The sequence below is a fragment of the Delphinus delphis genome, chromosome 4 (assembly GCF_949987515.2).
Source record: "Delphinus delphis chromosome 4, mDelDel1.2, whole genome shotgun sequence".
Taxonomy (NCBI): Eukaryota; Metazoa; Chordata; class Mammalia; order Artiodactyla; family Delphinidae; genus Delphinus; species Delphinus delphis.
In genome coordinates this window covers 10701801-10726780 of record NC_082686.1, presented here as the reverse complement: position 1 = coordinate 10726780, position 24980 = coordinate 10701801, and the positions used below count along the sequence as shown (strand labels likewise).

Here is a 24980-nt window from a genome sequence, read left to right as displayed (position 1 = left end):
TCCAGGTTGAGGGAACAGAATGTGCAAATGTCCTGAAGCAGGAGAAGGTTTACTGATGTGGAGGAAGGCAGGCCAGGAAGACCAGTTGCCACGAGCGGAGAGTAAACTGGGGAGGTGGTCAGGGGCCAGCCAGGCCAGGCCAGGTAAACCCGTTAAAGAATGAGGATTTTATTTTGTGAACTGGAAGGTATTGCATCATTTTAAAAACAGGGGAATGATGTGCTCCCATTTCTCTCTTAAAAAGAGCACACCGACTGCTGTGCAGGGCAGAGAGGGGCAGATGTGACCCTGGGGAGGTAGTTTTGGGGAGGGTTGTATTGCATTGCATTGTATCAGCCAGGTGAGAGATGCTGGTGGCTGGGCAGTGAAAGTGAGGATGGAGAAGAGAGTGGGAGTTGAGAAATACCAATGATCTCTCAGGTTGTTCCTTTTTATCACTTGCCTAAAGTACTTCTTTCAAATATGGAGGCACATACTCATCTCTTTGGTATAACTGGAAAAAGCACTGCCTAGACATAGGAGGTGGAGCGGATTGCAAAGTCTGTCAATGCCCCTTGCAAGCTTCTGACCCATAAGTCTCTGAAAACACAGAACATACATCAGTCATTGTTTCCTTCAGCCGATGTCTGTTGAGTATCTGTTATGAACAAGGCATTGTGCTAGCCATTGTGAGGTGACCGACCTATTTAGAAACAAAGTAATGAATGCAAGATTATTGATGAAAATTTTGAACAGAAGAAAAATATAAGGAAAAAAAAATCTGTGAGTATACCATCCACTATTTCTTTTTTTTTTGCGGTACGTGGGCCTCTCACTGTTGTGGCCTCTCCCGTTGTGGAGCACAGGCTCCGGACGCGCAGGCTCAGCGGCCATGGCTCATGGGCCCAGCCGCTCCGCGGCATGTGGGATCTTCCCGGACTGGGGCACGAACCCGTGTCGCCTGCTTCCCTACCATCCACTATTAACACTTTGAACTATTTATTTATCCAGTCTTTTTTCCATTTTCATCTGCATGTATATTTATTCACATATTTAAACTGGGATCGTAATACATATAGTTTTATGTACTCCATTAAACTTTTATTGTAAGATATCATGAATGCAAACAATGCATCAAGTTAAGCTGGGCCCCAAAGGGTGAGGAGGTAGCAGAGGGAAAAATTTAAAGAAAATGTAAAGAATAACAAAGTATGCACTCACTCAGTCACCAGCCAGGTAAAGAAGAAATAATATTACTTCCCCCCCTTGCATGCTCCTCGTGCCATCCCTTAAGGTAGCCAAATGCAGAAAGAATTCATTTTCTTAAGCTTGTTCATATATTTTATTCTTTAAATTGCAGCAGGAGGGAAATATGCCTACTTCATCCAACCTGACACAGACACTGGAATATGTCTTCAAAAGGATTTTTGTGACTTACATGGACAACTGGCGCAGGAACACAACAGCTGCACAAGAGGCCCTGCAAGCCAAGGTCGATGCTGAGAACTTCTACTATGTCATCTTGTACCTTATGGTTATGATCGGAATGTTCTCTTTCATCATTGTAGCCATCCTGGTGAGCACCGTGAAATCCAAGAGACGAGAACACTCCAATGACCCGTACCACCAGTACATTGTGGAGGACTGGCAAGACAAGTACAAAAGTCAAATTGTGAACCTGGGAGAATCAAGGGCCACCATCCACGAGAACACTGGTGCAGCGGGGCTCAGAATATCTCCTTGATTAGCGAGAGAGGCATACAGCCAACGTCTGATATGCAAATATGAAGAGACGCCAGTGTCATGGAGCCAATCCAAGTTGCCATGCTTAGAAGACACTAAGTTCCTCGCTCTCTGTTGAGAATTTTCATGGAGATCAGGTGGCTGGTCAACTAAGACAGGGGACACTGCAATCTCAGTGATTTATGCTTGCTCATTGGAGAAGTAATTTATGCTGAAGACCTCTCCCTTTCCGTGCAATGTCAATGTCATTTTAATCAATGTCAATAGTGAAAATAAAGCCAGATTGGAAGTAACATGCCTGGGCAGTGGCAGTGGGGTAGAAAGGAGAGATTAACAAATCATTGAATCTTCTTCCTCTTGAAACATTTTGTTTGTGATTAAATCAATTTATAAATAACCCAGGTTATTACCCAGAAGCTGAGGTTCAAAAATCTGTCACTTGCTCACTGGATTGATGTAGGAGCATTTATTTATTAACTCATGAATGTAGAGTCTGAAGTGATGAATGAATAGAACCACGGGGTTCCTTTATGTGTCTTGTTTCCCTAGCATTGAACTTATTTGGAAGTCTGAAGACAGAACAAACATTTCACAAGGGCAAAGAGTCCACACCAGAGAAATAGAATCTTTAAGAACTACCTGGTGCAACAGAAACATACCTTTTAATTAACATTTAAAATTTCACAGAAGACTTTTAAAAGTCCTTGTTATTATAGAAAAAGGAATAAAACATTGTAACACGGCTTTATAAACAACTCTTTTCACTCAGTTTACCTTCCCTATTTACAGTTACTTATTTCCACTTAGTTTCAAGAAACTTGTTGTCACTTACATACTGAAAGTGGCTGAATTGTTGCTGTCTGTTGAAGAGCTAGACTGTTAACTGCTTAGTATTTTGAAGCTTGGGGTTCACAATATCACAGAATGTCAGGGCTGGAAGACACCTTGGAGATCATAGTATTCTTTTTTTTTTTTTTTCTTTCCAGATGTCTAGAGAGTCTGGGTGCTTTAATACCAGAAAATTAGGCACAGGAAAAAACAAGCAAACAAATAAATAAATAAGCCTAGTCAAGAGTTGGCCAAAGACTGTCAAAACATACTCCTTAAGAAAATAGCCTCTGTGCTTCCTGTTTTGGAAGTTATTTGCTAATGGAAACAGTTGTGTCAACATTAGTCTTGAAGCAACCATGGCTGTAAGGGGTAATTTACAAGAAAGTGTATGTTCAAAGAGCAGGCACACCAAGGGTCCATGGGTTATCTCAGGATGGTTATGAGCAGGTCTGGAACCCAAGGTCGGCAGCATGCTGGTTCCTAATCCTGTATTAGATTCTTACTGCTGCTGTAACAAATTACCACCAACTACCAGCTTAAAACAAAGAGATACATTCTCCTACACTTCTGGAGGTCAGAGGTCTGAACTGGGACTCACTGGGCTGTGTTCTTCTAGAGCTTCTAGGGGAGAATCCATTCATTTGTAGACAGGAATCTCCAGTCCACAGATTAGGAGACTTCACTCATCAATTCAATCAAGCATCATTTAATATCTATCTACTTGGGTCACTGGCCTAGACCCCAGGAGTATAGAGATGAATGGGACTCCCAGAGCTGCAGGAACTCACTCAGTCGAGGCGGAGTCAGACACGTGAACATCAAAACGGTATAATGTGACAACGTTATAACGGAGAGCAACACAAAGGGGGCAGAGCTAGAGCCGGGACAGAGGCCCCGCCTACGTCGGGTTAAGGTCTAGAGAGTAGCTGAGAGGAGAAAGCCAATGGCAAGACGGACTTATGGGCTGTAACTTCAGGAAGCTTCACGCCCCCTTACACGCTTCTCTTCCTCCAGCTTCCCATCCACTCAGACAAGCAGAGCAATTGTGAGCAGAGCCTCAAGTCTCAGGGCACTAAGACAAAATTCAAAACAGGAGTCCTTCTTCAACGTCTTATATAGATTACAAGCTTTGTGTCTTTAGAGCGAGATATATACAAGGTCTGTTTCCTAATAACAAAGATGCAATTATGCTAACAGAAGTGTTAAATACAGTTTTGGAGAAAGCCATTCACGTTCCAAGAGCAGATACGGCAAGAGTGGTTTCCCTCCTTAGATCAGAAACCCAGAAATGCTGTACCACACGGAACATTCTCACCAGTGTGCCCAGAGCAGCAACCCAGACTACAAAATCTCAGCCTTGGGTCTGGATCCAGACAGGAATCCAGGGTCTCTACCATCTGACAATGACTATGTCTTTGACCAAACTCTGGTCAGGCTTCTCTGAGCCTTCTTCTTGACTAGACCTCTTGCCCTATAAACACTGCACATTCTTGGCAAAAAAGATATCATCCACCTCCCCACATCTGAACTAACACTACCATAGTTTCTAACAGCTCTAGGTTGCGTCCCTAAGGGGACCCCAGCCCGCTTTAAAGTGCTTGCCTAAGAAAACTCAATTTACTTTTTGTGCCAGCCAAACCCTGATGGTAGGCAAATCAGCCCCCTGAATCCCTCCTAGGGCAGCTATTTTAGAAATCTTACAGTTATAAATCCTTTGTCTCCCCCTTTGAGGTGTAAATCCTTACCACTCAGAACCGTCTTGTCTCTTTGAGGTGCCAACATTCAAGGAATAACTCTCCCCAACCTCTGGGCACGTTGCTCTAACATGCACCACTGCGGACAGTCATAAAGATCGAACTTTGTTTCTCCTCCAGATAAGCGTCTGTTAACAAACCCAGGTCAGGTTGACCAATCCCCTCTGCTTTTTGTAAATTTCCACTTCCCTGACTCTGCTCAAGTGCCTGCGGCCCCAATCCCTCCTTCCCCTTTTAAAATGCCCAGTTACCTCTGGCAAGACAAAGCTGAGTTCAGTTCATGCTGGACTCTCTCCCCTATTGCAATAGTTGCTTAATAAAGTCTATCCTTAGCACTTGAACTGGTGTCCAGCTTTGTTTATCTTTGACACAAGGAAACAAATTAAGGGGGGAAAACCTAGGTTTTCCTAATTAAGTATGTTTTATTATCATCACTAAAGTATATGGGGCCAACATAGATGGTTATCAGTATCAACTTTACTTTTGGGGAATGGGAGAAATGCCCAATGTTTACGAGCATTCTGGGTATACAGTTGCTGCCACTTGCCCCCGTTTGTCACTCCAGCATCAATTTCCACCAAACCCAGGCTTGCCACTTTCAACCTGGCAACTGAAAATTCCAGTTCAAACAACTTGCTAGTTTTCTTTTCCACCCCGTTTGCTTTTAGAGTTCCTTCTGCTTGGTCTACTGGCTCCAAATGACCTGAGCCCCATTTACTTCTTACAGCATAGATCAGAAGCGATTTGAAAAGGAACCTATGGACTATAGTGGCTGCCCTGAGAGAGTCTAGCCCCAGATTACCCATAGTCAGACCCCAGCTCTGGAGCTTGCTGGTTTTAAAACCCTGGACAATTTTTTTTTTCGGTGCGCGGGCCTCTCACGGTTGTGGTCTCTCCCGCTGCGGAGCACAGGCTCCGGACGCGCAGGCTCAGCGGCCATGGCTCACGGGCCCAGCTACTCTGCGGCATGTGGGATCTTCCCGGACCGGGGCACGAACCCGTGTCCCCTGCATCGGCAGGCGGACTCTCAACCACTGCGCCACCAGGGAAGCCCGATCCCTGGACAATTTAATCAGTTTGTGTCTCCATTTCCTCATCTGTGAAGTGGTTACAGGCATATTATGTCCTTTATAGGCCTGTTAGGAGACTTCAATTAGAAAATTGCCACAAAGTGCTTAGAACAAAGCTATTTTAGTTACTTTCTCCAGGAAAACTTCACTTGTTGACAGAACTAACCCCCCTCTCCCCAATCCTCCAGTTTGTCCTTTCCTCTGCACTCCGTAACATTTCGTTCTTCACCAGCACCAAGATGTCCCAATGGGGTTCGGAGTTAGCCTGCCTGGGTTCAAATCTAGATTTTGCCACTCCAATTCACACGTTGTCTTGCGCCGGCCACATCATCTTCCCTTGCCTCAGTTTCCTCAACCAAAAAATGGCGAGCCAAGCACGTAGTAAGAAGTCTGTGAACCTCCCTCTCGATATCCTTGAACTGGGTGGGTGGGGGGGAGGGTGGCCAGTCTGCGCCCTCCCGTGCCGCAGGGACTGATGGACTCAAACTCCGCTCCGGTTTTCTAAGCGCTTGTTGAATGAAGGAATCTGGGAACCTAGTACCGGGCACCCTACTGCTATCCCACGGGAAAACACACGCATTTTGGACAGAGAACATGAACGCTAAATTTGGAAACTTCTGGGGAGCCACGTGCCCTCAGTCGCACACAGCGAGGAGCGTCCAGGGATGCGAGACGGCTGAGCGGCAGGAGCCCCCGCGACGCCCGCCCTCCGACCGCCGTCTTCCAGCTCAGGTAAGTTCAGAACGAGAACCTGCCCGGGGCCAGGCCGATTCCGCCAGGTGACCCACGTCACGGCCCCACGAAGGCCGTCCTGCCCAAAACGCATGCGCGACGAGCAGCGCACCCACCCAGGCTGCCTGGGCCCACTGCGCCGGCGCGAGCAGCGGCGCACACTCCGAGGTGGCCGGAGCCCACTGCGCCGGCGCGCGGAGCGGTGCATTTTGGGACATGTAGTTTTCTCGCGGCATTGTGGGAGTCGTGGTTCGTGTTGTGGCGGCGAGCTGGATCTTCCGTGGCCTGGAGTTGTAAGTGGATGGGGTCCGTGTCTGCCGAATCCTGACCCGAGACCCGGCAGCTCTTTGGGGGCGCTGTGGAGTTCGACGGCTCGCCCCGCTTTTGCACTTTCTCTGCAGGACGCTCTCCAGCGGGCCCCCGGGGACCGCGGGGTTGACAGCGGTCACGTTCCCCCCCTTCCCCCCGCAGAGCGTCCTACCTGGCTAGGTTGTCCAGGCGCCGCGAGATCGGCGGATCCGGCGCCGGGGGCGGCGTGTTGAGGCTGGCACGCAGGCCGAGGGGGGGACCCAGAGGTGGTTCCCGCCAGAGAGATTTGGGGGCGAGCGAATGCCCTGGAATGTTCTGTAGAATGGGGGGGGGGCGGGGAAGCAGTGGTCGCCCTTGGTCCTCATCCTCGGGTCTGAGCGGGGCAGGCGTTGCTCCCAGGTATCGCGGCTGTAGCGGACCCTGGCCCGGCCCTCCGGCTACGGAGGAGCCGAGGCTCAGCCCGTCGCCCTGGGAACCCCGGCTGACCCGGGCGTGGGGCTCAGAGGTCGACCAAGTGATACCCAAGGTTCAACTGGAACCCTCTCCTCCCCGCACCTACCTCTACTTCAGATGACTGGGTGAAGTGTTGGGGTGAAAACGGTAGAGACGGGGAATGAGAACAGCTTCGGACAATTCAAACTAAGGACACAGCCTAATGAGTGGCTGGAATGAGACACCCAGGGACAGACCGACCCTTGGGTGTGTTAGGTGTGCCAAGAAGAAAATTGTGGACTACACATTGTCCATATTGCTGTAATTGGCCTAATCAAAATAAGCCACTGGCTCTTCTGTTTTTTAGGAGAAATCTGGCAAAGGAGAAATCAGGATATTTTTGCAGTGAAGGAAAGAGAACTATTTCTTCCTAAGCCATTGTTATTTTTGGGTTTTAAGCTAAGACGGTGGATAGTTCCAGGGGAAGCTTAAAACTTCCTGCACTTCACAGATTTTATGCCTCTCAAAATTGTCCCGGTCTTGTTGGCTTTTGCAGTTCAGCCCTCAGATGCCAGCTGCCTCCTGGTTCTAATATTGCACCAGGTGTACATATGGCAGCAGAGCAAATAGCCTGATAATATTTTTAGCTTTCTCAGTTGTTCTCATTTGCTGAAGTCCTGCAGGGTGCTACAAGAATGGCTGAGTTGGAGCCTGTAATTTAAGGGAGATGGAGAAAAGTTATCATTTGGAGGCAGTGGGTGGGGATGAGTTTGATTGATTTGCCCTCTCATCTCCCACCCTCAATGCACCCCTTCCACTACTTTGCACATGGACTTTAAATATGTTTCTTTCCTAAAGAGATTGAATTTTATCACTCTAGATATGATGTTGAGGCAGCTGCCAGTATATTTTTAGTCAGATTCTGTGGTATCAAAGAGAGTGGTGACTTAGGCATTTCAGTGTTGCAGCGTTGTTCTTCGGGTTCTGGTTTTTAAAATGATAACACTTTGGTTTAGAGAGGCTAATGGCTTGCCCCAGGTCACATGCCTTGGCACTGGTGCCACCAAGAATAGAGTCCATTTCTCCTGCTTGCCCAGTGGTGGTGCTTTATACCCTGCTGTCACACGTTGCCCTGGATGCCACTTGCTTGTGTCCTGCAGCTTCACATGTCCATTAGTGGAAAGAGGTATTTATCAGAACAGTTATGGTTGATAATTTGTTCAGTGCTTTTCATGTGCGGAACATGGTGCTTAGTGTTCATGATCCAGTCTTTGAAGGAGAATTTACAGACAAGGGAGCTGAGGCTTAGAGGCCCAGTGACTCATCCAAGGTCACATAGTACATGTTTACCAGAGGGCCAGACCCCCGGGCGTTCTTTTTATTTCCCCATAACCTTTTTGGACCTACTCGAGGTCCTTGACCTTGGGAATTAATATCTTACCTAATACAATTCACTGAGTATGTAATTTGGGCTCAGAAAATGTGTGGGGAACAGCCAAACCTGTCTACTTATATCTGCAGACAACTCAGTAAAAGCATGAGTTGTAAAAATAAAATTTGCACAACCTTAAACATTTTAATTTACAACATGGCTGATTCCTGAGATTATTAGAGATTATTCAAAGTGAAAATTCCAGCAACAGGTTATAACCTGGTAGGAAATATTTCTCCAGTGCAGGGCAGAACCTGCTGCTACTTAAAGACAAACAGGCCATTTATACGTGAAGGTAATTCGCACCTTCAGTCATGGTCATCGCATGTAAACAGATTTATGGTGTAAATTCCTGTTGTTAGCTTATCTGACTTTGAAAAAGTCACGGGGAAAACTTGGCTATCTTGTGCCAACTGCTAGCTTGTTTTCAACATACTATGACCTTGAGTAAATGAGGTCTGAACTTTCTCTATTTAGATGCTTTTGTAAGTGAAAATTTTAAAAACCATCTTCCCTGAAGTTTATCTCATCAGCCCCATTCTAAAGGCCTGTGAAATTTTCTGCTTGCTTGATTCTAATTGTAAGTACATTTAAAGAGAAGCATCCCCATGCTTTTTTACCGCAAAGCTCTCTGTCTGCATTAGGATAAGACTCCGGAGCCGCACTGGATGTGTTCGAATCTCAGTCCCCACCGTGACTCTGGACGTGTCACAGAAACTTTGTTTCCTCATCTCCAAGGTGTAGACGGTAAACTGCACCTCATGGGGCTGGTGTGAAGACTAGCTGAGTTAACGCATGTAGTGCACTTCGGCACAGCCGGGCCCAGTAAAGCGAAGCTGTGACTATTATGCTGAAAGTCGCCGAACTGCAAGAAAAGTAGGGGCCCCAGAGCCCATCTAGTTGACACCCCCATCTTCACTTGCAGATGGGACGGAGGCCCCCAGAGGGAAGTCACTTACCAGAGTGTGTAGGCTCTTCATCCAGAGCTCAAGTCTTCTGACTCTTGGGGTATGTGTCGTATTCTAAAAATAGTGATGCAGGAGGCCTCAGAGCAAATCCTGTGCTCCAGCCGTGTCCCTGCCTTGTCACCTCCTGCCTCACCTTCCCCTAGGTCTCCCTCACGTCTTAGAGGGAATTCTCGATTTGAACGGCTTTCTTAGGATATTGATTTCCCCCATCACTGATTCCCTTCCCTCCAGATATTTTAAAAAGCCAAGATTACCTGAATGAACACTCAGAGGACCTGAGAAATAAAATGACACTCATCCACAGACCGGCTCTCGTTCAAGGCAGGGCGTGGGAGGAGGAACAGATCCTGGACCTGGGCTCCTCCGTCTACAGATGAATGGAATGGGAGCCTGCGTCCCCTCAGGAGCAGCGCCGCCACCTCCGCTTGGCTGTGCTCCCTTCCCCAGTGAGGAGCTACCAAGGGCATCCACCCACTCAGCAAGAGCTCGACCCTCACCCAGGCCTTCTGCTTTCCAGCAGGCTCTGGTCCCCTTGCTGGGGACGCTTACCCTCCTCTCTGCAGAGCTTGCCGTCTTTGTTCATGGGCCTTCTCTCCATGCAAGGGAAGTCTCCCTAAGGTGGTCTGCTCTAGAAAGCCCACGCTGACCTGCTTCTTCTCTTCCCCACCAGGACAGTGAGACCTGCCGCTCCGGCCCCCTCTCCAACCTGCCTGAGTGGAGTGGCCCGCACTGACCAGGAGGGAGCTCCCAGTTGGCCCAGCATGAACTGGAAGGTAAGAATACCATTAAACATTGATGGCTTGGGGTTTTTCCTTCTCCTGCTCATAAAAATTCAGAATAATAATTCTGTAGGAATGGGTTGATTAGGAAGCAAGAAAAGAAGGAAGAAAAGTAGATTAAAGCAGGAATCATAATAGTACATAATATTTTAAATGAAGACAGATAAATGTGCATTTATATGCCAGGCTTCTGGAGGAAGGCTAGGCCTTTTCTTTGAGAGGACATCACCTGCCCTCAGGTCTGCCTCACTTTTCTTGCAAAAACCATGCCTTTGAAGTCTCACCTATAATTTCACACTTTGGTTTCTTTAAAGTGGATGACTAAGATCTGATGAAGCAATCTGCATACAAGATCTTTCCTGATTTTTATGCTCTGCTTCTCTAATCTTTTACATTTGTGTTGCCAACAGTGGCATTTTTTTCCAGTTCAAATTGAGTCTTTCAAAGCATGCAACTTAGTTTTCATGGAAACAGCCTTTCCTTTACACAGTCATAGTTCATGAGTCTCGTGTTTAAATAAATTATCTATTATCACATCAAGTGCTACTTAAGTAAACCGGCTGCAGAATAAACACAACTGACCCCTGTAAAACCTTAGATGCAGTTGGTGGGAGCAGAAGCTCAAGGGCAACCAGAGAGTTTCCTGTTAGCCGCAAGCATTCAGAGGGCTGTGGGCACAGTCAGCACGTCTTGGAGAGGGAAGGGGAGTGTCACGTTACCTCCCGGAAGGAGATGGAATGGGGTAGGTTGGAGGTTGGCTAAGAGAGCAGTCACGAAAATAGATGCTTCGAAAAGGATCAAATCAAATCAAAATCATGTATCGTCTCACTATCCAGAGATGGCTACTATGAACAATTTTGGTGTATTTTCTTCCCGTGCTTTTTCCACATATATGTGTAATGTGTGTATTTTCAAACTCATTGTATGTATTTTTTCAATTATCATAAGCATTTCCTTCTTCAGAACAGCCGCTGGCTTTCATCGCAAGAAGTGGAAAGGTCTGGAAGCAGGATCAGGGAGGCGGGAGAGTACAGACCCCCCTCCTTCCCCAGCTCCATGGGGCTTGGGGGGCCCTGCGGGAGGGCTCTGGGGACTGAGCCTGGTTGAGATTCAGCAGTCGGAGTGAGCATTCTGGGCAGGGCTTGGAGATGCGGGAGCGTTTGTTTCGCCTGTGTTGGGGTTCCAGCGCTGCCAGTAGAAAGGCTGGGAAGGAAAGACAAGGCAGTAAGAGGGTGTGGGGTAGGGGAAGCAGAGAGCAGTGTGGGGTGAGATGTAGGGAAGGCTTTTTAGCCTCTGCAGAGCCTGACGACAGGCGGTAGCTGGTACCAGAGGCCACGTCAGCCAGCGAGGGTCAGGCCGTGTGCTCGGTGCTGCGAGGCCGCAGCCTGTAGCACGACCACCATGAGGACTGGTTAACATACGGATGTGGCCCCATGCCCAGAGTTTCTGATTGCGTAGGCCTGGGGTTAGTGAGTTCCCAGGGGATTCTGATGTGTACCGGTGAGGCGCTACGCAGAGAAAGTTTTCTTTTTAATTGTGGAGTGACATCGACCCACTTGACCACCCAGGCCAATCCTGCTTGTCCCAAAAGGAGTCCTTTCCTGTGTCAGGAACAAAATCTGCACGTACGTTCCCAACTTCGGGCAGACACACAGCTCCAGGGCTACCAGGGAGCAGCTTCGTGTTTAAAGGGGGGCGTCCTTCCATGTAGTGTCAGAAAGGAATGGCCTCTCCTGCCCTGATTGCGGTGACCCCCCAGGAGGTTGAAGGATTATGGAGGCCCCGGTGAATCCTGTGCTTCCCTTTCTAGCTCGGTCGGCCTGTGGCCATCAGCGACAGTCAGCCCTACTTGTGTATTAGTACCTTAGCAACAGAGTGTGTTTAAAAAGTCAGTCATTCTCATGACACAGGTATTGGGATTTTGTTTAGAAAATTGTTATAGATCTAATCCACCCAGGTATATTTTACTCATTTACTTCCTTGAAGATTTGCAGGTTTGGGGAGTTAACGTGAGGGGTTTGTTAGAAGGAAATCAGAGGAGGAGATTTAACACGACTGAAGATTTAGCAAAACTGTCCAAGAGTGTTGCAGGAACAGGGGCCCTGAAACCCTTCACTTTAGCCCTTGTGGTATCCTTGACCTCCACTGCCACTGCCCTGCCCCTTCTCAGTCCCGAAACTTCTGCCTGTTGTCACCTTCTCTCCACAGCCTTTAAAAAGAAAGTAAATACTGAAACCACTTACCTGGGTCCATTTGTTGTTGTGTTTCCATTTCAGTGGGTTTCTAACTTCTGGTTGCAATGATGTACATTCCTGTAACTGCCACAGCTAAGTTTTGGGTTTAGGTCGCGGGAACCATGGGCTGTGATGGGGGCTTGGTTATAACAGGACTCCAGAGGCTCTCCCATAGAGACTGAGAGAATTGGAAGAGGGTAACTTTTGCCAGGGCAAGCCAGGGTTCGGTTAGCCCGGGAAGTCCTAGTGGACGTAAAAGGAAGTTTATCTCTCCAAACTGGTGGCCTTTGCCTCCAGGGAGGTACAATTTAGCAACCTTTCCTTTCTCAGCTGGCTTATAAACATGGAGCCAATCCTCGTCCCTAAAGTGTGAACCTTCAAGAAAGTAGATGAGTTAGAGGGTTGCTGGGGGAGGTCGGGGAGATTAGCCATAGGTCTGAGGCAGGAAGGACCTGGACACCACATCGGTGTTCTAAGCTGCTTCTGCTCGTCAGGATAAGAGCTCTCACTGTTGCAACATTTTTAGTCTTTTACACTGTGGCCAGTGAGCGTTCTGAAGTGCATATGATGTGCGTATTCTTTACCTTAAAATGATTTTGTGGTTGAAAACCATTATCTAGTTACTCAGGGTGTTCTTGGGACATAATTTGTTGATTTCATTAATTCCACTACATTAAAATCAAGAATCAGTGGAAGGACAACTGGCGTAGGGGTTGGAATGTTCCGTTCCAACTCTGGCCTCCTCGTGAATTAGCCGTGTAACGTGGACGGGCCTCTCAACTGCCCTGAGCTTTACTCTCCTCGTGTGTAGTACAAGGTGTAGACCAAGTCGTCTTTAAAATCCTTTCTAGCCCTCCACGTCTCCGAGCATACTGTTCTCAGCTAAAGGTTTCACTAACTAGTTTCAGATGAGCTTCAGTTAAACCATTGGAGGGAGGGACTAATGCACTGTCCGTCGCAGAGTCTCATTATACTGCTGCGGTATATAAGAAGTGATGTTTGGCGTTTAACCTAATGGTTTCATTGGACTAAATCCTACCTCGTCCTCTAGAATAATGATCTCTTGACGAAGGCATACCTTTTCACTTTATTTGGGAAGGAATTTTTAATCACACAGAAAGCCCATAGTTATCACTCAGGTCATACTAATCATGTTTACAAAACTAGTGTAGTATTTGCCTTGAGATACTTGTGATATACAGAATTTCATAATAAAGCCTGCTGGTGCAAAAAGTGAGTAATTCCAATCCCTAGTTATTCCCCAGACTTCATTCTAGCCAATGGGTTAAAACTTCCCTCCGACAGGAAATTATAGGAACCATAACCAAGTAGCTAAGTTTTAATGTTTTAAGTTTTATTGTATTTTATTTTTATATTTATTTTATCTTCAAATACCAGTGCTAATGAGTAGCTGGAACCAAGAGGAAATCACAGCATCCTATAAGGTTGGAGAATTCAGAAGGAAGGTTTGGTCCAGCCTCCCTTTGCAGGTGAAGAGGCACAAGCTCAGGAAAGTCGAGTGACGGACCTGGGTCGCACGGTCCGTCAGTGGGTCAGTCAGTGGCAGAGCTGGGCTGGGACCAATCCCCTGGCTCCGGCTTCTCGCACTGGACCGAGCTGCTGCCTCAGACGCAGGGGGCCAGGTGATCGGCAGAGTGCAAGGTCAGGTTGTGAGGGAGCAGAGTTATGACGTCTGCAGGCCACTGGTGGTCCTCTCTGTGAAGCCAGCAACAAGGGAGTGATGAAGGGCACCTAAAACTAGACTGTCGGTGACACGGGGACAGGGACCTCGTCTGTCCTACATCAGTGAAGCTCTAGCATCTAGTGTAGTGCCTGGTGCATAATGGGTGCACAGGAAACGTGTGTTGAATGAAGCATTCAACATGGAGCATGAGAGAAACCTTCCTTATCAATTATAGATCATCTAGGATCATTTCTTTCCTCTTTAAGGTTCTTGAACACGTGCCCCTGCTGCTGTATATCTTGGCAGCGAAAACATTAATTCTCTGCCTGGCGTTTGCCGGAGCCAAAGTATACCAAAGGAAAAAATTGGAAGCAAAACGGCAAAAACTGGAAGCTGAAAAGAAGAAGCAGTCAGAGAAGAAGGATAACTAAAGGGAAATCAAAGGTACTGGGACTTTGCAAATGCAGACTGCACAGTGGGTTAGGGCGGGCCTGTCCTTGCATGTGATAGTTCAGAGAATTCCGGATCCCTCGGTCTGAAGGCTGTGGGCGAGCGCGGAGCCCCACCTGTCACAGGAGGTAGAACAGCTGTGTATAAGGTGTGGGCTGCAGGTCCTGACCCTTGAGCCCCGTCTGCTGGTGAGCCGCAGGGCACACCTCTGCTCTCAGCCTGCGCAGGTTCCCCCTCATTGGGAGCAATGGTGCTTAACAGGATTTGGGTCACAGGACTCTTGAGAATTTCATGACAGTTGTGGACCTTCTCCCTGCAGAAGCTCACATACTAGAAACACCTAAATTGTACATAAAATTGCAGACAGGGGTGGGGAGGAAGTGGGGTCACAGGTCATTTAAGACCCCTGCATGTACCTAAGATTAAGAAGCCCTGCTAACCTCAGGATAATGACTCCTAGGTATGGCATATAAATCCCTTCCCGGTGTATCCTCACCCTGGTCACATTTGCCCCCTTTGCTGCCCCTCTCTACGCTCCTGCAGGCCATTCCTTGACCACGATAGACGTTCGTGCCCCTTGGCCTTTGCTGGTCGGTCCCCTGGCCAGAGGGCCTTCCCGATGACCGCCTCACTGGGCACAAAGTCTTCCTCATCGTTGTAGCCCAGTGCCTGTCCCAGAGCGCAGGGGGTGCCCAGAATGTGTTTGTTGAGTTAAGGCACCAGGAAGTTATTAAACACCCACTTACAGATCGAACTTAGGACAATTAGCAGTTTCCTAAATTCTGTTGTGCTCACCCAGTTTCATCACTTCTTAGGTTGAGTTCTATGCTTTTCTCTAAAAATTAGAGGATTCAAATATGGTAGCAGGGAGTTCTAGATCAGTGGTTTCCAAACTTGCCTAATGATCAGGATTTGCCTGGGGTGCTTGTTAAAATGCAGATTCCCAGGGTCCAGCCTCAGAGAGATTCCATTCTGCCTGTGGTTGGGTCTGGCATCTGTTCTTTTGAAAACTTTTTAGGTGATTCTTGTGCTGTCTTCTCAGCAACAGGTCACTGTAGGAACCACTGGGTTGGTGACCTCCAAAACCTCTGTCCACTCTGAGACAGACTTCTGTAGACGTGAATTCCCTTACAATACTCGTAGACTTGTTGAGGCTGAAAAGCATACTTATGAGTAATAATTGTCATAACGTATTGAATGATTGTTCTGGGCTAGCATTTTGCTGAGCATTTCACATACAGCGATGTTACTGACCACTCCTGACGGCCCTGTGTGGTCCATTCAGATTGAAAAGTGGCCCCCACTGTACATGGTGAAGAGCAGAACCAGAACTGAACCCAGGTCGAAAGTTCGACCCCAGTGTGTCCCTCCCGGTGGTCGTACTGTGTCCTGGTCCTGAATGCCGAGTTCAGGGAGGGAGCTGCGGGAAGCGCTCAGCTCCTGTTTCTCACCCCAGGGGAGGAGACCGTCCTCTCACTGGTCCTTAGTGAGCTGGATGCCCTGCCAGGCCAAAGAAGTTATTGTTATGAAATCTTGCCTTTTTTTAAAAAAAAAAAGATGTTTTGGGGGCTTCCCTGGTGGTGCAGTGGTTGAGAGTCCGCCTGCCGATGTAGGGGACACGGGTTCGTGCCCCGGTCCGGGAAGATCCCACGTGCCATGGAGCGGCTGGGCCCGTGAGCTATGGCCGCTGAGCCTGCGCGTCCGGAGCCTGTGCTCCGCAACGGGAGAGGCCATGGCAGTGAGAGGCCCGCGTACCGCAAAAAAAAAAAAAAAAAAGATGTTTTATTGACTGAAATTCATGAGTCGACACTAGAGGGGGAAGAGGGAGCACTTCAGAATCGAAGAAGGTGAGGGAAGGCAGTTTCCCTCGAAACGCTGATTGGATTTCTAATCCACAGAGTCATCATTTTGTGTGTTAACCGCAAAGAGAAAGAAAAGACGAGGTGCGAGGCCCTAAACGCTTCTTCCTTCCCACAGACGTCAGTAGAGGCCCGTCAGTGAAGTAGGGAGGGATGGCTTGTCCAGCTGAGCCTAGAACTGACCGGGGCAGCCCGTTTCCCCGTCCTAGGCTGGCAGCCTATCAAAGCTTGGCCTGGAGCCTTGTTTTAAACAAAAGGGATTTTTTTTTAGATGAAAGGAAATTGTGATGCTAAAACTTCATTCCTTAATAGATATGCTTCAGTGGTTTCTGTTTAAGTGTAAATGGCTGAACATAAAGGTTGATGCTGAGCGAGTAAAACAATCCTCTTACTCTGTGAGACATTTCATGCTTCTCCCTTTGGTCTTCCTTTCTAGATTTTGTAATTTAAATGTCAGCTTGAGTGGACTCCGGCTGAGATGAAAGATTTAATTATTGAATGGTATGTCAGAAGATAAACTCCCAGCCTATAGTCTAACTTAAAACGATGTGAATTTTTCTGTGCTTTTAAACGAACCAGTATTTTGTTTACTAAAATAAAATACCTTTGTAAAAAGGGTGTCTCCGGTCTTTGGAATAAGCCAAAGTAGGTGTATGTCTCCCTCTCCCCCTCCCCCTCCCCTCCCCCTCCCCTCCCCTCCCCCTCCCCCTCCCCCTCCCCCTCCCCCTCCCCCTCCCCTCCCCCTCCCCTCCCCCTCCCCCTCCCCCTCCCCCTCCCCCTCCCCTCCCCCTCCCCCTCCCCCTCCCCTCCCCCCTCCCCCTCCCCCTCCCCTCCCCCCTCCCCCTCCCCCTCCCCTCCCCCCTCCCCTTCCCCCTCCCCCTCACACACACACACCCCTCTGTGTAGTGAGAGGAGGGACTTTTGCATTTCTAGCATCTCCTAGCCGTGGGTACCAGATCACAGGTGCACCTCCACAGACGACGGGGCCGTAGCTGTCGCATCAGCCTGCTGTCCCTCACCCACCCTCCAGCCCTCTAACCTGCTGCCCTAGTGCCTACGCTCCTTTCCTCCTCTTTCTCTCCTCCGATCACTTCGGCTCTTTCTTGTGTTTTCATTGTTGGGGGGAGGGGGTGTTCGCTGCTCCAGGAGCATCGTGCCTCTGCTGACCCGTGAGGTCCTTGCAGGGAGGGGTGCGGGATGAGACCCTCCTGCCCCGGTGGGTACCAAGTCTAGGAGGAATTGCCTGTTTGTGAGGAGGAAAGAGGATCCCAGGTGTGCTTTGTCCTCTCCCCACCAGTCTGCTTGTTCCGATTTGCTGATATGAGATGAAGGGCGGGACATGCTCAGCAGACTGTAATATTTGAGAGGAGTGGGGCCCATAAGTCTTTTGACTCAGCCCCTAACCGACTGAGGTCTCTATTAAAAGGTTCCTGTTTTTTCACTTCTCTCCAGATACCACAGAGGATGGGGAATGAGGCAACAGTAACCAAAGCCACAAATATGGTGGAATGTTTGGTCTCGTTGCAGGCAGCCACATGGAAAATCTGCGCGAGGGCATGTTAGTAGATACTCCCCCTACCTCCCCCCTGCCCCACGCCATCCTGGCCCAGGTTGGCAGAACTTGGAATTTTAAGCATGAGGAATAAAGGGAATTATATTTTTCTTAAGTTTTACTGTGATTGCTGGCTGCTCCTAATCACAATTTAGAAAACAGAATTTACACAGAATCAAAGTTTTAAATACAGGAGACTTTGACTCTACAAGCTACAAATCCCAAAATAGAAGGGGACTTGCCCTAATGCTCGCACCTCAGCGTCCCTGCAGGATGCTGCTCTGGCCTTTGCCTGGGAGCCTTGCGGTGGCCTGGGTCCCGTGCGGCAGGAGCAGATGACCAGAGCAGAGGTGAGATGCAGCCTGGCACCCTCGCTTCCCTGACCTGCTCAGGTAGGTCCAGAACTGACCCTGGGCCATGGCCTAGCCTCCTGCCTTTGTCAGGGCGGACTCTGCCGCCTGGCGGGTGACCCCCTCACCCTGCTCTAGGCTCCTGCGCTAGGACCTCGGCCTCTGCTTCCTCACCTCTCTGCAGGATGAGGGCATCATGGGCTCCCAGCACACCTGGCATCACACCCACTACCTCTGGGCACCCTTTCCTCATATGTACTTACACCTATATGCCTCGTAAATCCCAGGGCAGGGGATGCAGAGTGGCCTTGGCTTTTCACGGAGACCCTATGCCCATCTAGTAGAGGTTCAGGTTTATTTTAAACACAGGTGTGTTTCTAGGCTTTGGGATTTAGAACTCAGTTTTGGAATTGGTGGAACATCTGGCCGTCTTCTTGGAAAATTCGGTAGCAGATCATCTAAGGATAGGAATAAACCATTGACCACACCCACAGGTTTTCTGTAAACGGTGTTTTGGGGTTTAAGTTAACCTTTCTGATACTCTCTTCTTCCACTAGGGGGAGATAATCACTATAGTAAGTCCCCTACATACGATCGAGTTCTGTTCTGAGAGTGCGTTCGGAAGTTCAATTTTGTGTGTACGTCCAACAAAGTTAGCCTAGGTACCCAGCTAACACAATCGGCTCTATAGTACTGTACTGTAATAGGTTTATAATACTTTTCGCGCAAATAATACATAAAAAACAAACACGAAAACATTTTTAATCTTACAGTACAGTACCTTGAAGAGTACAGCAGTACAGTCCAACAGCTGGCATATAGGGGCTGGCATCGAGTGAACAGGCAAGAAGAGTTACGACTGGAGGAGGGAGAGGAGGTGGGAGATGGTAGAGCTGAACGGTCGTCAGCAACAGGAGACGGAGGGCAAGCTGCAATTTCACTCACGCCTGACGCTGATGGCTCAGGTTCTGGTTCCTTGCTGGAACCAGATGCACGTTTGCATCTTTGAAAGTTTGAAACTTGAAGGTTTGTATGTAGGGGACTTACTGTAGTTGGAGTTATTGATACTTTTCCAACCCTGTGTACATGAAGTCAATAGATTTGTAGCTTGACTTTAAATAAGTGGTTGGATGCATGAACACGTGGGTGGATGGAGTGATTGGTAAAGCCCACACCCAGGACCCCATCTGACTGCACCTACCCAGCCTCTCTCTCGGGCCCATAACTGAGAACGATTCCATAAGACCACCGTCCCTGGGCAGCTGAAAGATGTTTCAAAGAACGTAAACTGGAATCTGCGTCCTCCATGCACAAGAGAGCCCCAGGATCCCTCACACAGATCATATTTCATCTTGTTAGATGGGCTCCTAACACGTTTTTGGTTTTTGAGCTTACAACATACTAGAATCAGATATGAAGAAAGGCTGTTGGCGGCAGAAATACCTCAGAGCAAGAGAGACGGTCTTTGAGCAGCAGACCAGGCGGAGAACTCGTCTGTACGATCGCCAAGCCCACACCAGGAACGACACCCATCATGACATTAAGGAAAGGTGAAACTGTCTTTTTATACTTTGCTTAACGAGGCAGAGACGTACATAATATATTTCAGGAACTGAATATTTCAAACAAAAAATCTGGGGCATTTGAAAAAAGGTCATCTCCTGCCCGTCCGTCACCAAATTCTCATCTCAGGGAAGCACACCTGCCTGGATGCGACCTTCCCAGCCTCTGCAGGGGCCGGGCCTGTGCATGCACAGTACTGCCAACTTGAGATCCCCGGCTGTGCTGAGATGCCACAGGTCTCGTCCTTGTTGGAGGGAAGCCAGGGGTGGTGGAGAGTCTGGAGGGAAAAGAGGATTATGGCTGGGTTCTTAAACGTGAGCGCACATGAGAGGCTGTTTAAAGTGCAGATTCCTGGGCTGGACCCCAGACCCACGGCATCAGAAGCCATGCGGGAGAGACCAGGAATCTGTGAACAAATTTGAAAACCCCAAGGGGATGCCGATGAGGTGGTCCTTGAATCTCCTTTGGAGCCTTAAACGATGAGCAGAGGGAGATGAGCCAGAAGCCGGGCTGGGAAGGAACAACTGGAGCCAATAGGCTGGGGAGCAGGGGAGAGAACGTAGCTGCGAATCCTTGTTTAGCCCTTAACTATTCCTCCTGCTTTACATCTGTTACCCCCAACATGTGTCACCGTCCCCGTCTCACAATAAGGAAGCCGAGGCACAGAGAGGTTAACCTCTCTGTCTAAGGTTCCCCAGCTGGCAAGAGGCAGAGACAGGATGTGGACCTCGCAGTTCAGCTCTGGACCTGTACTTTTCACTCCCGTGCAAGGACAAGGCAGGTGGGCAGGCGTTCTTGTTCTTCCAAGTCGTGGGTCATCAAGTCTTCAAGACGACACGATGAGGACAGAGGCCAGGCTGTGGGAAGTGGGGAGGGTATGAGGAAATAGAAACAGTGCTGTTTGCATCCTAATTTCAAGTGTGTGTGTGTGTGTGTGTGTGTGTGTGTGTGTGTGTGTGTGGTCTGCAAAGTCAGGAAACAAATTTTTGTCTGAGCAATATGTTAATTACAAATAACTGGTTAGATTTCAAATAATTGGCTCAGTATTTCCCTTGAGTTTCCAGATGTGGACACTCTCTAATGTACTGATTGTACTTTTCAAAGATTCACAATTAGCCCCATTGAATTAAACTTGGAGGGACTTCACGGCGAGCTGATTGTTTAAAAATTGTAAAAGAAGTTCTCCCAACTTTGCCGCCTGCTGTGCACCTCAAAGGTGGGGACAGAGACATTGGTAGCCTTAGGGGAAGGCAGGGTTGAGGGAAAGGTTTTTCCAGAAGGAGTAAGCTTGAGCATGATCACAGGCTGAAGGAGATGCGACAGGAAAAGGGAAGGGAACCTGGCCGGGCTGGAGGTGGATGGCATCTGGGGGCCGGGCACTGAAGGCCCCGGTACATGCAGGGCGAGGGGATACCCAGGGAAGCTGTGCTGGGTAAAGGCCTCGGTTTCCCCTTTAGCTTGAGGCAAGTCCTTCTACTCTGAGCGTGGGAGGGATGCTGGGTGCAGTGGGCAGAGCCCAAGGACCTGGGGCCTGCAGTCCCCTCTCCCCTCTCCTTCCAGGTCAGGGGCCTGAGCCGTGGACTACAGCTCCCTTCAGAGACGGCAGGGCCCTGGCTGTCACCAAGTCTGCTGTGGGGAGGGTGGCTTTTGCCCCCATGAACCCTGCTGGGTGACACCTTTGTAACTGCCTGCGGTCAGGCCTGGAAAACCACACATGGGTTTTGAACCAGGAGCTGGACTCCTTGGTGGGAAAACCTATGCTTCCCCACCCTAACCCATCATCCTGCACCACACCCTTCAGGGTCTTTCCTTTCCTTCTAGAATAGCCCAAACTCCTCATACAACACGTTGTTTTCTTTTTCCATCCTGTCCCTTCCACACTTGCATTCTTCCTTTCATTCCACTCACACTGCTCCCTGCCCACCACACGCACACTTGCACGCACACGTGCGCGCGCGCACTCACATACCCCGTGCCCTGGGAAGTGGGTAAGCTGGGCACACTTGACCTCTTCTTCTACCCACTGTGATGAAGTCCCTGCTCTTCCTCTGGCCTCGGCTCCAGTTTCACCTCTTCCTGCCGCTCTGCCCCTGACTCCCCAGCCAGGCCCTGGACTCTGAGCCCTCACTCCCCACACCTCCAAAATCCCACTGACCGAGAGGTACTCCACACCACCAACCTGACTGCCTCCAGGGCCTGAGCTTACTTTCTTTGGGCCCCTGTCCGGGCCACACATTACAGGCACATAGAAGGTGCTCGAATATTTGGTAAGTGGATGAGTGGTAACACCCAAAGGAAGGGGAGCAGGGATTTTCAGCTGGCCACATCACCACCCAGAATAAAGACTACTTTCCCCAGCTTCCCTTGCAACTAAGTCTAGCCAATGAGATTTAAGTGGAAGGTTTAAGTGTGAGACTTCCTGGAAAGCCCCTTAAAAGAAAAGGGATGAGCCCTTCTTCCTCCTTTTCTCCTTCTCTGCTACCTGGAATGCTAATGCAATGGCTTTTTCAGCAGCCATTTTGGACTATGAGGTGACGTTGAGGATGGAACCAAGTCTAGGACAGTAGAGGAAAAAGATAAGACCCTGAGTTCTTTATGATCGTGGATCCATCATATTAGCCCTGAACTGCCACCTTAGCATTTTTTGTTTTGGTGGGGGATGGGAGGGTACCTTCTATTTTGTTTAAATCTCTGTGGTTAGGTCTCCACTACTCATAGCCTGACCTAATCCTAACTGACCCATAGAACCAGCTAGAGAGGGCTGTGAGGACTTCCTGATAGGAAGACGTGGATTCTAGTCCTGACCCTCCTGCCACTACAGGTGGGCATCCCTCCAGGTGAGTCAGTTACCACTTTGTCTTCATTTGTAAAATGAGCTTAACGATCACTGCCCTGCCTGTGTACAGGGTGGTTGTCTAAACTGAATGAGGTCAAGTATATAAAAATGTTCTGTACATGGAAAACAATCACAAATGTAAGGAATGTGTACCGCCTGCGGGGATGGGGGGGCAACTCGGTCCCCTGATTGGCCAGGTGCAGCTCGATCAACTCAGTTGAGCCTGGACCTTCCTTGAGTGGTCAAGGCCTGAGCCAGTGGGCATTCAGCTCCATTAACCTATTTCCCTCTGGGCTTTTTCCACGGCAGCACATTTTCCAACGCGCCACCTCCTCAGGGGGAGCCTGGCCCACAGGAAGGGAGTGGGCATGTGGTTGTTGGTCCTGATGAGGACCAAAGTGCTTGAGATGTGCCCTCAGCCAACCTCTCCGAAGGAGTCAGTGCCACCAACATCACGAAGGGTCTTCCAGAAGATGTGTCCACACCTGCAGGGCTGCTGGGCCTTATCACCCACTGTTTTTTTTTTTTTTTTTTTTTCTTTTTTGCGATACGCGGGCCTCTCACCGTTGTGGCCTCTCCCATTGCCGAGCACAGGCTCCGGATGCGCAGGCTCAGCGGCCACGGCTCACGGGCCCAGCCGCTCCGCAGCACGTGGGATCCTCCCGGACCGGGGCACGAACCCGTGTCCCCTGCATCGGCAGGTGGACTCTCAACCACTGTGCCACGAGGGAAGCCCTCACCTACTGTTTATTTCATACAAGTGCTGCTCCCAAAAGGTTCCAGGCTGTACTCTCCATCCTCGCCGTCCACACCACCAGAAGAGACCTCTTATCCTTAATTCCCTAACCTATCGCAGACGGTCTTAAAAGAAATGCCAGAGAAAAGAATTTCCTTTGATCAAAAGACACATCTTAAGATGTGTCTACTCTGATTACAACCCAGTGATAAAAAGCAAGAATTTGCCACAAAGAGTGAAAAGGAAATGAGAAGCAGCTCTAACTGTGCATGCGCTTGCTGGAAGCCCAGCCTGCACTGCAGTAACAGGAGCTCCAGTTTACTGAGCGCTGAGTCGGGGCTGGTCATGATGTAGTGGCTTGGTGTGTGCTAAGTGTTTAAGCCCTCAACTCTAGTTTACGAATGAGTTCGTTGAGCCTCAGGGAGTAACTTGTCCAAAGTCTCATAGTTACCAAGCTGGAAACTTGCGATTCTAACGAGATCCATCCGATTCCCAGAAGCCCGTGTACTTTCCACTATTTTCTTCTGGAAGTTTCCATGCTTGGCATAAAGCAGCATTTCTTAATTATGAGTACAATATTATGTAACTCAATTGCACGTTACCCGTGGCCCTTTGATCTCTGGTTATACCGATGTTCTCTTTTTCCCTACTTGCTTTCTAATGATTGAACAAGGCCTCGAAGGAATACAATCCTAAACTCGTTTTATTAGATCGTCTCGGTTTTCCCAGAAAAATACTCCTGTCGGTCTATCTTGTTCATCTGATAACCCAAAAACCTCCCATTTTTTTTCTCACTGCAAAATAGTGTGTCTTTGAAAAGTACCTGCCTCTAGCTCAATATTGTGCTGAAGGATGTTTTGTTGTGTCCAGTTGGAGGCAGCCACTTTGCCAGCTGATTGTCTGATGTCAGAGGCAAGCCTTACACCGTGTTTCAATAACCAAGCCAAGCATGGCGGCTGGGCACACGGGCTTAGGCTCTGACTGGCCTGAGTGTCGCAGTCTCCTCATCTGTAAAATGGGAAAGTGATAGGACCTACCTGAGAGGTTGTTTTGAGGGTGAACTGAGCTGCTCGTTAGTAGAGAGGCTGTGTGAATAACAGTTCTACCTGGGAACTCTGGATTTGAACCTCAGCTCTTCCGCACTGGAGCAAGTTGCGTATCTCTCTGTGCCTCAGTTTACCCTTCTGAGAAATGGAGACAATGGTAGTTCCTACATCGCAGACTGTTGTGAGGATTAAGTGAGTTAAGCGTGTATAGCTGTTAGTGGTTGCCACTACAGAACTCTGGACAGGTGTGAGATAAATGCGACGTAGGGGCAAAACGCACTCACATCCCAAACGCAGGCCACCGACCCTGAAGTCACCAAGGAGGTCTGAGTCCTGTTACTTACCCTTAAGGAACATAAATTCTGAAACATACATGAAACAGGTAGCGAAAAAAAACCACACAAAAGTACCATGCAGTGGACTTCCCTGGCGGTCCAGTGGTTAAGACTCCCTGCTTTCATGGCAGGGGGTGCCGGTTCGATCCCTGGTTGGGGAACTAAGGTCCCTCATGCAGCGAAGCATGGCCAAAAAATAAAAAAAATTTTTTTAACAAAATAAATAAAAGGTTTAAAAATAAAAGTACCACACAGTGAGAGCCATTTCACCAGGGGTAACTGTGTTACCCCTGGGAAATGCGCTGG

General features: G+C 48.8%; 2 protein-coding genes across 4 annotated transcripts; both read left to right on the top strand.

Moving 5' to 3' along the window:
• Window positions 1–1174: 1174 nt before the first annotated feature.
• Window positions 1175–1805, top strand: KCNE2 (potassium voltage-gated channel subfamily E regulatory subunit 2). The gene has a single exon (XM_060009809.1). The coding sequence runs from the start codon at window positions 1352–1354 to the stop codon at window positions 1721–1723; it is 372 nt and encodes a 123-aa protein (XP_059865792.1). The 5' UTR covers window positions 1175–1351; the 3' UTR covers window positions 1724–1805.
• Window positions 1806–6262: 4457 nt separating this feature from the next.
• SMIM11 (small integral membrane protein 11) lies at window positions 6263–16863 on the top strand. 3 transcript variants are annotated; one of them, XM_060010344.1, is made up of 5 exons: window positions 6339–6402; window positions 9208–9290; window positions 9921–10023; window positions 14214–14391; window positions 16693–16858. In XM_060010344.1, exons 3-4 carry the CDS (start codon window positions 10012–10014, stop codon window positions 14376–14378), a joined length of 177 nt encoding a protein of 58 aa, XP_059866327.1. In that variant the 5' UTR covers window positions 6339–6402; window positions 9208–9290; window positions 9921–10011; the 3' UTR covers window positions 14379–14391; window positions 16693–16858. The 3 variants fall into 3 exon arrangements, with proteins under 3 accessions (XP_059866326.1, XP_059866327.1, XP_059866325.1); XM_060010343.1 differs by lacking the exon at window positions 9208–9290 and having other exon boundaries at window positions 6263–6402; window positions 16693–16857; XM_060010342.1 differs by lacking the exon at window positions 9208–9290 and having other exon boundaries at window positions 6366–6415; window positions 16693–16863.
• Window positions 16864–24980: the final 8117 nt, after the last annotated feature.

What these genes read in the sequence shown, in the direction of transcription:
- KCNE2 (XM_060009809.1), top strand. Translation starts at nt 1,352, where the DNA reads ATGCCTACTTCATCCAACCTGACACAGACACTGGAATATGTCTTCAAA.
- SMIM11 (XM_060010342.1), top strand. An exon ending in GGCCCAGCATGAACTGGAAG is followed by an intron (nt 10,024 to 14,213) that starts GTAAGAATACCA and finishes TTCCTCTTTAAG; the next exon opens with GTTCTTGAACACGTGCCCCT.